The 12,674-nt window shown below is 35.6% G+C and overlaps 1 protein-coding gene across 3 annotated transcripts; it reads right to left on the reverse strand.

Moving 5' to 3' along the window:
* Nucleotides 1-3,344: 3,344 nt before the first annotated feature.
* On the reverse strand, nt 3,345-5,743 carry LOC144229638 (olfactory receptor 4C46-like). Of its 3 annotated transcripts, none has more exons than XM_077761730.1 (2): nt 5,734-5,743; nt 3,345-4,267 (listed from the first exon to the last, which is right to left on the reverse strand). In XM_077761730.1, exons 1-2 carry the CDS (start codon nt 5,741-5,743, stop codon nt 3,345-3,347), a joined length of 933 nt encoding a protein of 310 aa, XP_077617856.1. The 3 variants fall into 3 exon arrangements, with proteins under 3 accessions (XP_077617856.1, XP_077617857.1, XP_077617858.1); XM_077761731.1 differs by lacking the exon at nt 5,734-5,743 and adding an exon at nt 4,968-4,978 and having other exon boundaries at nt 3,345-4,263; XM_077761732.1 differs by lacking the exon at nt 5,734-5,743 and having other exon boundaries at nt 3,345-4,274.
* Nucleotides 5,744-12,674: the final 6,931 nt, after the last annotated feature.

Here is a 12,674-nt window from a genome sequence, read left to right on the forward strand (position 1 = left end):
TGAACCTGAAGAGGAAAATAAGGAATATGTATTTTGCTAAAGTGTCATCTGTGAAAATATCTTAAACTTGTATTTCAACTCTGGAATGAAAACCAGAGTCAGATCAGAGTATTAGCATGTACTTACAAGGCCATTGTGCCCAACGTCATGAAAGATTGCATGGCATTCACAGTGCCCATTAAGTGGTCATCTGGCCTCTACTTAGCTACAGTGGTCCATAGAGAGATTGCTTTAGAACCCCTATACTCTCTAGTCTAGCTTCACAAGGCCTAGAATAGCATGAGATGGAAAAAGAACAAAGTTAAATCTAAATCACTGAGGGTTTTCTATGAAAATAACTTTTCAAAAGAGAAGTTCCTGGAGCTATACCAGGAAAGTCTGTTTCCAGAATATAAATCCAAAGGCAGAGTCGTTGGAAACCTGAGAGAGATAGCAACACAGAGTTCCAAACCAGAAGGGAAAACCAGAATGAAAGCAGAAGAAATTAAATATGGATCATATCACAGTTGATCAGAAACTAGTTGAGGTATGGTCTGATCTTTAATGGGTTCAGGGACTATTTCACAAAATTCCGGTACCTGCCAAAGTGTTCTTCATGCATTTCATGTAGCTTCATGCATTTCAATGGGGAGAGGAACGTGTTCTCAAAGTAGCAGAACTCGTATGGTCTTACCAATCCACAGACCCTTTCATCCTTGAAGGACATTTTCTAAGTTGTTTGCCAGAAACGCAAAAATTGGGGGAGATGAGCTGTCGTCTCATAACTCTTCCAATTTTACTTTTAATTGAAGTAGAAGTGACAATAACATTATTTATAGTAATAAAAATATGGGCATGGGCAGAACCACAGAACTTGGAAACACCTTCTAAATTACCTAGGTAAACTACTGGTAGAAATACAGAGAGCTGATTCAGGTCATGGAATGAGCTAATGGCACAGTAAGAACTAAGACCCATGTCTCCTGTTCCTAAAGCTGATGTTTTTTTACTCTATATTTTCATAACCATAATATGCTTCTTAGATATTGTTACACCATGGAATCCATTGATTTTTTTCAATAAAACATATGGCACTCATGGGAGGATGGATCTTTCTGTCAAAAGAGGAAGGTATAAGTACATCTGTGATATTATACACATCTGTATTTTGGTAATAGATTTCACTTTTTATAACAGACTTTATTTTTGAAAAAAGCCAAAATTAATTCACAAGAAAGTCATGTAACTTCAGTTGTTTAGCTGAGAAGTACTTTCTTTGGCAACTGTAGAGTAATGGTTCCTATTTTTTTCATATCTCTTATAAATGATCTCCTACAGCAGTTTCCAAAGAGGATTCCAGATTCAAGGAACTAAATGCAAAGTCAGCTTTCTAATAGTGAAATGATTTTACAAATATATTTTACTGTGTGTTTCTGGGAAACAATTACATTTGATTTTACTAATAATTATCACTCAAAGTGACACTTTCTATGGCATATAAACTAAACATATTTTTATAAACCAAACTGTAATCAAATACCATACTCAGAACCTCGTATAATGAAAAGATCACGGGATACAGAGTAGGAATATTTGCACTCAAGGCTGACTTACATGTTATATGATCTAGTTATTTAACTTTCCTGATTTTCTACTTTTTCTTCCTGTAAAGAAGCAACATGAGAATTCAATTTTATAAATTGTGACCATGGGATACACTTTAAAAATTCCACATTGGTCCATTCGTCCGTTGATGGACACTTAGGCTCTTTCCATGCTTTGGCTATTGTTGAGAGTGCTGCTATGAACATTGGGGTACATGTGCTCCTATGCCACTGGAAACTAATTAATTTGACAATAAACTATTTGTAAAAAAAAAAAAACAAAAAAAAAACACAACACTTAGAACAGTGGCTGACACATAGTAAGTGATCAAAAAAAAAAAAAAGAAAAGAAATGTTGCATTTATTTTCAATAATTATATAATGGGTGTTACATACAAATTAATTTCCAGGTAGCTGAAATTTACTGATTGAAATGTGAAATTAGTTAACTTGGTCATTTTAGGGAGATAAATTTCCCAGTAAAGAAATTAGATTAATGTTATACTACATTACTAAACTGAATATTCCAAATATATATATTGTTTCTTGATGATTCAGGTTATCAATATAATCAGTAGTTTATAGTACTCTTCTGTTGGTAAAGGATTCATCAGGAAACTGACATTTTTATCTGGGATTTGAATGATGGCTATAAGTTTACCACACATGGAAGGGGATAGGCAATACAGGTAGAAGGAAGAATGTGATCAACAACACAGAAGAATGAAAATGCATAGCATATTTTTAGAAGAGTAAGTAGTCTAATGTAACTAGGATGCATGTGTATATATAGCCCCTAATATAACTAGGGGATAAAATATCAGAAGAAACTAGAATAGGAAGTTGGGATTAAATTGTTGAAGACTTTGTAAGTTATTATAAAAAGTATGAATTTCAAACAATATACAGTGGTGAATTATTAAAGGCTTTTGAGCAGGGCAATGAAAAAATAAATAAATAAATAAATAAATATTCCACATTGGTTTAAATACAATTAATTTCTACAATCCTTGACAACTTTTACCCAACAGAACAAGAAATAAAATATGATTTTAAACATTAGGTATACCAACTGTGTGCCAAGAGGGTATTGGCAAATACCTTCTTCCTAAATTATAGTCCACACTGTCCTATGCCAGTAGGCAATTCAGCTTTCTGAGTACCAACTGCTTATATACACAAGCCATTACACAACTCTGTAATTAGAAAGGAACATTTTTAAGTCTGTTACAAAACAAGAAAAGTTCTGATGAAATGCTGCCTTTTTTCTGACACTTATTTAAAATGGTTGAAAGACCACCAAATTTGGATTTAGAAAAATACAGAGCTGCATACTAGCTCTGTCTGACATTGGACTGGTTATTTAATGTTTTTGAACTTCATTTTCCTTCATCCATAAACTATGAATAATCTTAATAATACCTAGTTTGCAGAGGTGTTGTGCCACTAGAGATATAAGGTCTTAAAAGTAATAAAATAGGGGCTCCTGGGTGGCTCGGTCGGTTGAGTGTCTGACTTCAGCTCAGGTCATAATCTCATGGTCAGTGAGTTTGAGCTCCAAGTCAGGCTCTGTGCTGACAGCTCAGAGCCTGGAGCCTGCATTGGATACTGTCTTCCTCTCTCTCTCTCTGTCCCTCCCTGGCTCAATCTCTGTTCTCTCTGTCTTTCGAAAATGACTAAACTTTAAAAAATTTTTTTAAATAAAAATAATAAATGTAAAAATTTGAAAGATCATGATAGAAATAAAATCTTTGTAGTGGGTTATTTATTATCTGAAATTGCATTCCTGTTTAATAACATTCTGACGGCATTTTTTACCTCTGTATTCCTTACTGTGTAGATGACAGGATTTAACATGGGAGTAATAAGAGTAAAGAATATTGTTATGACTTTATCCATGGGAAAAGTAGCTACTGGTCGCAGATACATAAAAATACAGGGCACGAAGAACAAAACAACAACTGTGATGTGGGAGCCACAGGTAGAGAGGGCCTTTTTCCTCCCTGCAGCGCTGTGGGTCTTCAGGGAGCACAGGATGACCACATAGGATACCAATAGCATCACAAAAGTGATCACAGAAATCAATCCACTGTTGGCAACAACCAAGAGGCCAATAAGGAAAGTGTCAGTACAGGCAAGTTGTAACAGGGGGAAAATGTCACACATGAAGTGATCAATGGTGTTGGGACCACAGAATGGGAGCCAGAAAATAACTAGAATCTGTCCAATGGAGTGGAGAAAACCTACTGCCCAACACACCCCTACAAAGAGGCAACGTGTGTGGTGGTTCATGATGGTCACATAGTGCAAAGGTCTACAGATGGCCACATAGCGGTCGTAGGCCATGACCACAAGGAGGACAATCTCTGAAGCTCCTAAGAAATGTTCTACAAAGAGCTGTGTCATGCAGCCACTGAAGGAAACGGATTTTGAATCAGAGAGCAGATCAGCTAACATTTTAGGGACTATGGAGGAGGAATAGCATGTATCTATCAAAGATAAGAATGCCAGGAAGAAATACATTGGGGAGTCCAAAGTCTGGCTGCAGATTATAGTGACCACAATGAGCAGGTTGCCTGTGACAGTGACAATGTAGATGATAAGTAACACCAAAAATAGAATTCTCTGCATCTGAGGATTCTGGGTAAGTCCCATTAGAATGAATTCGGTCACATTCATCCTGTCTTCTTTTATTTCAGTGATGATGATGAATACAGGAGTGGAGAATTCACCTGTAAAGACAGTATTTTCAAAAGCAAGGTGATGAGAACTCTATATTTTGAGTTGTTAGATGAGTCCAAAGCATTTTAATAGCAAAAGCTATCTTTTCATGGTGTGCCAAAGAGAAGAAACCTGTTTTTTCCATTTTATAGAAAGAGCAAATTTTTGAGGCAAATTCAGCTTCTTACAAGGATGCAAAAATCCTTGTTGCACACCTGAAAAATGGTCACTGGGTCCTTGCTAGAGGATATCCAGGCACAGGAAGCTTACCATATAATAGACCTGATTGCCTCTCAGACAGTAAGAAATGTTAAAAACTCTTCGTTAAATATTTTTAAAAAGCTGCACAACTGTTGGTTTGGTCCCACAGGTGGTTGATGCAAGATTAAGTCTACTTCACCTTCTTTTCCATTTCAAAACCCTTTCCATAAGTGGAAGAGAAGTAGACCTATCTCTGCTTGTTCACCTCTTTATTCCCAGCAACTGGCTCAGTGTCTGACTCATTGTGGTGTCCAATAAATATGAAATGAATAAATAAATTGGAAGAGTCTTTACTAATTTCTCCTGTGTTTTTTTTCCAGTTAACTCCAAAAATGAAAGTGTTTACTCTCTTACTAAGGAAAAAAAATCATGCAGTACATGGCTGGACCAGTAACTAGATACTGTCTTTCCATCCCTTCAGATCCACTCTCCATGTGTCCACCCTGGGCAGCTGCTTACCCTGGTCTGTTTCAGCCAGTTCTTTTACCTTCTGACCAATAGATGGTCCCAGCTGAATGTAAGAAATCAGATGAGAAGAAAAGAATGTCAGAGTATGTATCGTCCAATTGACAGTGGTCTGTCAACCACTGGGTGACTCACTGAGGCAGAACTCTTTGGGATGGACCCTCCGGGTTCCTGTGATCACTCTCCCACCTTGGTCTCTCAGGTCTAACTGTGGTAACTGCTTTATCATCCTTTATTGTTGTCCCTTAGCCCTACCTATACCTTGATAAGTAAACATAATTAAACTCTTTTAAATTTCTCATTTTAAGTATGCTGTCTCAGGACTCCAACAGATGGAGAAAATTTGTGTTCTTTCCTTTGTATAAATAAATAAATAAGAAAATCATTTTCCCTTTATATAAATTTATTTTATAAACTTACTTATAATTTTATTTATTTTATGAATTTATTTATTTTATTTATAAAGCACTCCTGTACTTCTTTTGGTGTATAGCTGCTAAATGAAGTTAACTTTTGTCAGAAAACAAAATATTGTGTAAGGCAGAAATGTACCATAAAAATTACTGGACATCTTTGGTAGAAGTCTGTGTTATCTGTGGCACTCTTTGGGATTATATAATTCAGTATGGGATTTATGCCTCTTACCGCCTTGAGCTACTTTACAATTTTTTAAACTTATAAAACTCATAATAATGCTAATAACTCTGGCCCATAGAAATGCAAATATTGTTTGGTGGGAGGTTGATTTCCCTGGCCATTCATTATAAATAAAGCCACTTCTGCATTTATTTGTAGATGAATTTGTAGATGAATCCCTGATTGAATAATGTTAGGGTAATATTTTATTTTCTTTTTTTAATTTTTAATGTTTATTTATTTTTGATACAGATATATAGAGAGAGAAAGCACGAGCAGGGGAGGGGCAGAGAGAGGGAGAGGCACAGAATCCAAAGCAGGCTCCAGGCTCCACACTATCAGAGCCTGATGTGGAGTTCAAACTCACAAACTGTGAGATCATGACCTGAGCTGAAGTCAGATGCTTAACCGACTGAGCTCCCCAGGTGCCCTACGGTAATATTTTCAATTCTTCTTTAGGCTGATTATAATCTTACCAGTTCCCTCATTAATTAATGATTAAATACAATCTTTTTCACGTGTTCCTTTTGTGTAAAAGTCATGGTTTCACTTTCTAAAAAATTATTTTGCTTTTTGATCTGAGAATAGAGACCATTATATTTAGGAGAGATAAGCTAAAAGGCTCATAAAAATCCAGATATTCTTAACCTCTGTGTTATTTCATCATGGATTTTTCTGTTTTATTTTGTTTGAGGATTTGTTTCTACTTAATCAATTCATAAAAAGTCTTTTCTAAAACTTGCTTTGAAGACACATGGAATCAAAATATGTTATTAAATTATTTTTTATTAACCTCCTAATTCCGGTCCCAACCGGACTTCGTTAATGGAAGCATCTTTATCAACCACAATGAAACCAAGCTGCTGAGCAAATTACATCAATTTGGCCCTGGTATGTGTATGTGTGTGTGTTTGGGGATGGGGGGGAGAATTACACAATGAAATATAATTTTATGGTCTATTGAATCATTCACATATAAGTTCATACTAAAGTCTTGGAAGTCTTGGAGCTTTAACAGTAAAAGATAAAGTCTCTACTTTCATGAAGCTTATATTCTAGTAAGTAGAGACAGAAAATAGCAAATAAAAAAGGAATTATGCATTATGTCAAATTATAATACTTGTTATGAGAAAAATAAAGCAGGGTATATGATACATGGTCCCTGGATATGATTATTTTCTCCAAGGTAGTCAGAGAAGGCTTCTTTCAGAAGAGATTGCATAGACCAAACTTGAACAAATGGGGAAGGGCCCACAAAGATATCCAAGGGAAACCATTTCCAGATAGGGAAACTAGCAAGTGAAAAGTCCCTGAGGAGGGAGGGTGGTTGATACTATTGATCAAAGGAGGCAGTGTAACAGGATAGGAATGAATAAGATTAGTTGATGACAGATCTTGTAGGGCCTTGCAGGTTATTATAATAGATTATTCTGACTCAGATCTGGAGAATAGGTCATAAAGGAATAAAAGTAGAAGCAAACTAGTTAGTAGGTTATTACAACCATCCAGCTGAAAAGCAATGAGTTTGGACCAGTATGGTAGTAGTAGAGGTGGATATATTATGAAGGCAGATACAATAGAATTTGTGGATGGACTTAACACAGATGTAAAGAGAGAAAAGAGTAAAAACTACTCCAAAATTTTTTGGACAACACCATCTAAAGATAGTGTTGATTACTAAGACAATTTCATATCTATAAGTCACCACCAACACAGCCAACATTTGCTTGACTGTTTATCAAGTGCCAGGCATATTTGATATTTATATCAACACTGAAGTCAGACACTGCTATCATCCTCATTTAACAGATGAAATATTTAAGATGTAGAAAGGGTAAGGAAGCCGTTCAGTGTAAGTCAGTGGGTTGTAACACTGAAATAAACAAGCAAAGGTAATTCCATAAAGTGCATTTAACCTCTCAAACTCTTCACTGTTTACTGTAAAATGAACATACTTGTTGGCTCAAAGGATATCTGTGAGAGCAGAATAGTTACTAGCCCAGTAATTGGCATAAAGGAGATACAAATGATGACATTGGACTATGACCATTAATATTATAGTGTTGCTTCTATGAGGCCGTTCTATACAACCTAAAGCAATGAATTATTCAAAAAGAATAAGAATGTTTGTTAATCGTTTATCAGCATGGTTTTTAACCACCTAGCATGAATCCTTTTCTCTTCTTTACCAAAGTGATTTCATGTAAGCTGTTTCACATACACTCCACATTAGATTTATTAGTTAATCTTGGCCTTCAATAGATAAAGACAGTGTTTGTTACACATGATTACAGTTTTTAAATGAATGTCAAATATAACATTTCAACATAAAGAAAGAGATTACTTGCAAGTGTTGTCATTCACTGACACTCTTCCCTTCAAATTCTTTTTTCCTACTTTTTTTGCTCATTACCCCTCCTCAACAACAACAAAAAAGATCTCTACCTATCCACTGCTCTCCATCCCTTTTTCACATCTCTAGATTTAGTTTCCCTTGGGTTATCTTTTAACCTGTAATGGTGTATACTCAAGCAAATAATAATTCTCCTTTTAAAATCCCAGAAAGTACTGCTTCAATGTCTTCTGAAAAAAAGATTAGTGAGAATAATCTAGTAGAGGCATAGCAACAAAGAAGGCCTGGAAATGTGAACGATTGCTGCAGATGATAATATGAAAACTAGGATGGCTGTACTGTAGGATTCCAAACAGCTTCCTTTTTTTTCCAGCCACCAGATTAAAAAAGGTCTATTAACAGGTGTTCTGACGATAGATGAGATAGGGAAGCAATTTTTTTCTGTTTAAGTCTGCGTGAGTCAAAGAATCCAGTCGTCAAAAAATCCAATGTTTTATCTCTTGCAAACATGGTTGTTTGGATCTTTGGCTTACCTTTGAAATTATATCATCTTAACATTGTAGAGAATTAATAGAGAAGCTATAGAATAAGATATATTTTTTGGTTTTATGAAAACCATTCTCTTATTTCTCAGAACCCATCATTCATTCATTCATCCATTGATTTGTGTACTGTCCAAACTTTCGTTGATTCACATGTTAATTCAGTAACGGTATATCAAGCCCCTAATATGTGTAAGTGGCTGGAAGGGGATCTACAAAGAGAGATGCAGACAGGATCCTGCTCTGAAAGAGTGCATCTTCTATGATATGGACAACCAATATGCTAATGAAAAAGAGGGAAAATGTTAAAAGTGTCAGAGATGTGCATTTCAAAGTATGTAGAGAGGCCATATAATCAAATGTGAATGCCCAGGGAGACGGAGCATTGGATCACATGCTGGGACTAGTACACTGAGGCACTTCACCATTTTGCACTGAAGATTAAGTGAATACTTAAAGTAGGATATAGAATTCTAAATGCTTCATCTTAAAAGAACCACCTCAGTTTCCCATCACTTCAGGAAAGCAAGAGACTGCTATTTCTTGCATAAAGAGATTAAAGGGGCTCCTGGGTGGCTCAGTCAACTAAGCATCTGACTCTTGATTTCAGCTCAGGTCATGATCTCACAGTTTGTGGGTTTGAGCCCCACATGGGGCTCTGCACAGACAGTGCAAAGTCTGCTCAGGATTCTCACTCTCCCTCTCTCTCTACCACTCCCCCAATAAATAAATAAACATTTCAAAAAAAGAGAGATTAAAAATTTGGAAGCAGTGAAGTTCCAGTTATCTCCTACATTTTATCAAATAAGATCATCTCAACTCTCAGAGAGAAATCCTTTGCTTTCATTGCTTTCATATGTGATACCAGAAGCCACATCTTCAACTCATAACCATGATATTTTCACTAGCCTTTCCTATACAATAACACAGAGGAAACAACCAAGACTGCCTCTCCCAGCAGTGTTCTCCCTCATTAAGAGCAGAACTGCATACGAGTCAAGAAAGGAAAGGTCTGCTACACCATCAATTAATAAAAGCTAAAAGTCATTTCAGTACATTTATATACAGCACCCCTTTTTGCTTTCAGGAATTAAAAAAACATTTCTTCAAAATCTTTTAATTCATAGAAATAGTTTCGGTTACTATATTGTTATATATTGTATGTTATACTTTTGTTGGAAAAGTATACAGATAATTATGTAAAATTATGCATGAAAAATTCAGAAAGTAAATAAAGCAAAAACAGTATTATTTTATAGGCTTTTTGGTAAAGCTGAAACTAACATTTTTTTCACCAACCTGTATTTTATATTTTTCTATCATGATTATGTTATTCTACTTTTAGAAAACACTTTTTAAATAAAATACCATTTTGAATGTTCCAATAGCTCTTTTTCATCTCCATTTTTATTTTTGTGGTGTCAGAAATATTAAAGTTCTGAGATGATAAGGACTAAGAAAATTAAGCTCACTTTCTTCTTAAGAGAATGAATTATTTGGTAATTATAAAGTTCTGTGTGAAGGTTAACCATTATTACTATAAGTAACAATCAAAAATTAGTATTGACTATTTCATATATGCCATATATCATGCAAAAAAATGCAAAATACCTCAGTTAATATGTTTTTAGAAAGAGCTATATGTGGTCAAAAGATTCTTCCTTCTATTTTACAGATAGGAAAATTCAGACATGGAGAGGGTAAGCCTTGTGCCCCAGGATATATAGTTAGTGAGGAACAGACCTAAAGATATAATTCAAGTTCATCTGGCCTCAAGTCTTGATCTTGACCTTGGTCTCACATTAACTCCCATGAAAAATCTTACCAAGATAGTTAGCATGAGTCTTCTTTAACATTCATCTTTCAACAAAGGCTTTAAGAAGAGACTGTTTCTCACCCTAAGTTGTGGAGACATTAACAAATAAATTCAAAAAACCTTTGGGAATTTGAAATATGTCAACTTCTTCCTCTGAGAATTTTCCATCTACCTCTCTTTGGAGAATTTAGAATTACTATTACTTATATATTTTGTCAAGTCAGTTAATAACATATTGCTGTCCCTGTCCATTTCTAATTTGTTTTAAATTTGCTATTAAAAGGTGATATCATACATCAAGCATTTACTATTTACAATCCTCTCTCATATTCAATTTCAAAATAACCCTAGAAGATGAGTACATTATTCCCAACATATAGATGGAAAGACTAAGGACTAAGGCTTAGAATAATTTCTTTCACCTTTCCAAGATAGTGTAACTAGTAAGTAGTAGAACCAAAAGTCAGTTTCTGCTGTTTCAGTTCCACAGTGTTATCTGCCTAATTTAAGAGCTCTCCAACTTCAAAAGTCTCTAGAGGTGTCTGGGTGGCTCAGTCGGTTAAGCATTGGACTTCGGCTCAGGTCATGATCTCACGGTTTGTGGGTTTGTGGGTTCGTGGGTTTGAGCCCCACGTCGGGCTCTGTGCTGACAGCTAGCTCACTAGCTCAGAGCCTGGAGCCTGCTTAGGATTCTGTGTCTCCTCTCTCTCTGACCCTCCCCTACTCATGCTGCCTCTATCTCTCTCAAAAATAAATAAAACATTAAAAAAAATCAAAAGTCCCTAGAAAGTGTTGTACCACTTTTGACTGTAAGATGAATACTAATCTTGGATTTCATATTATACTATGAGAGTTTCCTGAAAATTCAAATACATGGAAGCCAGAATTTGGTTAATCAATCAATAATCATTGACATTGGGAATTGAATGAATTATTGAACAGTATCTAATTCATTCTTTTTATTTTTCATATGAAGAAACTGAGACCCAGGAAAGGAAAGAAAATTTCCCAAAATTACACATTCAGATGGTAACAAGGATGAAAATTTAAGTCTGATGGTCCCAATTAAGGATACAAATTTAGGTTTCTTTTCTTTTTTAAAAAAATTTTTTTAGTGTTTTGAGAGACGGAGATAGAATGTGAGCGGGAAAGGTACAGAGAGGGAAGGAGACACAGAATCTGAAGCAAGCTCCAGGCTCCAAGCTTTCAGCACAGAACCCGATGTGGGGCTCAAACCCACAAGCTGTGAGATCATGACCTAATCTGAAGTTGGCTATCTAACCAACTGAGCCACCCAGGCACCCCTAATTTAGGTTTCTTATATCCCAATCTACTTATCTTTTTCCTTCATGGAATAGCTGATATTCTCACTTGCTACAGGATAATTCAAACAAAAGACATTGTTTTGCTTGCCTAATTTATTTAAGATTTATTTTAAGATTCCATGTTTAAGTTTGCCTGTCTCTCCATTTAATTCCCAAGCCAAACTAGTAAATTAAGTGAGAATATCGTAAGACTCACTCCCTTAATACATCAAATCTCTGGTAGCCCAAGGATATGGTAATGCTTTTTTACTTACTGTTTTGAAAAGAAAGATTAGTTCTAAATACTTCAACTAAGTCCTTCATTCCATGAAACTAAACACCAGTGATCAGGGACCCAAAATAGAAATGTATTACTGTTGAATATAAGTAGTCTAACTATCTATGCAGAACTGGCCCACTGTGATCACTTTGGGCCAATATTCTTTCACCCTTGGTCTGCTTTCTTACCACTAGACCACAGCAGCATTCTGCCACCCAGGAATAAGCATTAGTTTGGAACATGTTTACAGCATCTCCAGAAATGTTTGAGTATTTCTCTTTTTCCAGAGCAGAGTTACCCTGGCAAATGGTGTCAGATACCTTAGAGAAGGGTTAGGATGAAGATATACACCCCTATTTTTGGTGATATCACAAGAGTATTTATTCAAGGATATGTGATAATTCTTTCATTCAAGAAGTTCTGGCTTTGGAAATTATTCACATCTTGTGGTTGGATGAGGAACTATTATCTTCCTGAACTGAATTATTGTGATTCAATTCAGGCCTTTATTCACCAAATCTAGATTACTTATCATCATCATCATCATCACCCTCATCATATTAGTCTGCTTAGGCTGTCATAGCAAAATACTGCAGACTGGGGGGATTAAACATTGATATTCCCACAGTTCTGGAGGCTGTAAGTCCAAGCTCAAGTTGGCAACACAGTTGGCTTCAGGTGAAGCCAATTTTCTGGGCTTGCAGATGGGCCAT

Source organism: Crocuta crocuta, unplaced genomic scaffold (assembly GCF_008692635.1).
Source record: "Crocuta crocuta isolate KB4526 unplaced genomic scaffold, BGI_CrCroc_1.0 scaffold391, whole genome shotgun sequence".
Classification (NCBI taxonomy): Eukaryota; Metazoa; Chordata; class Mammalia; order Carnivora; family Hyaenidae; genus Crocuta; species Crocuta crocuta.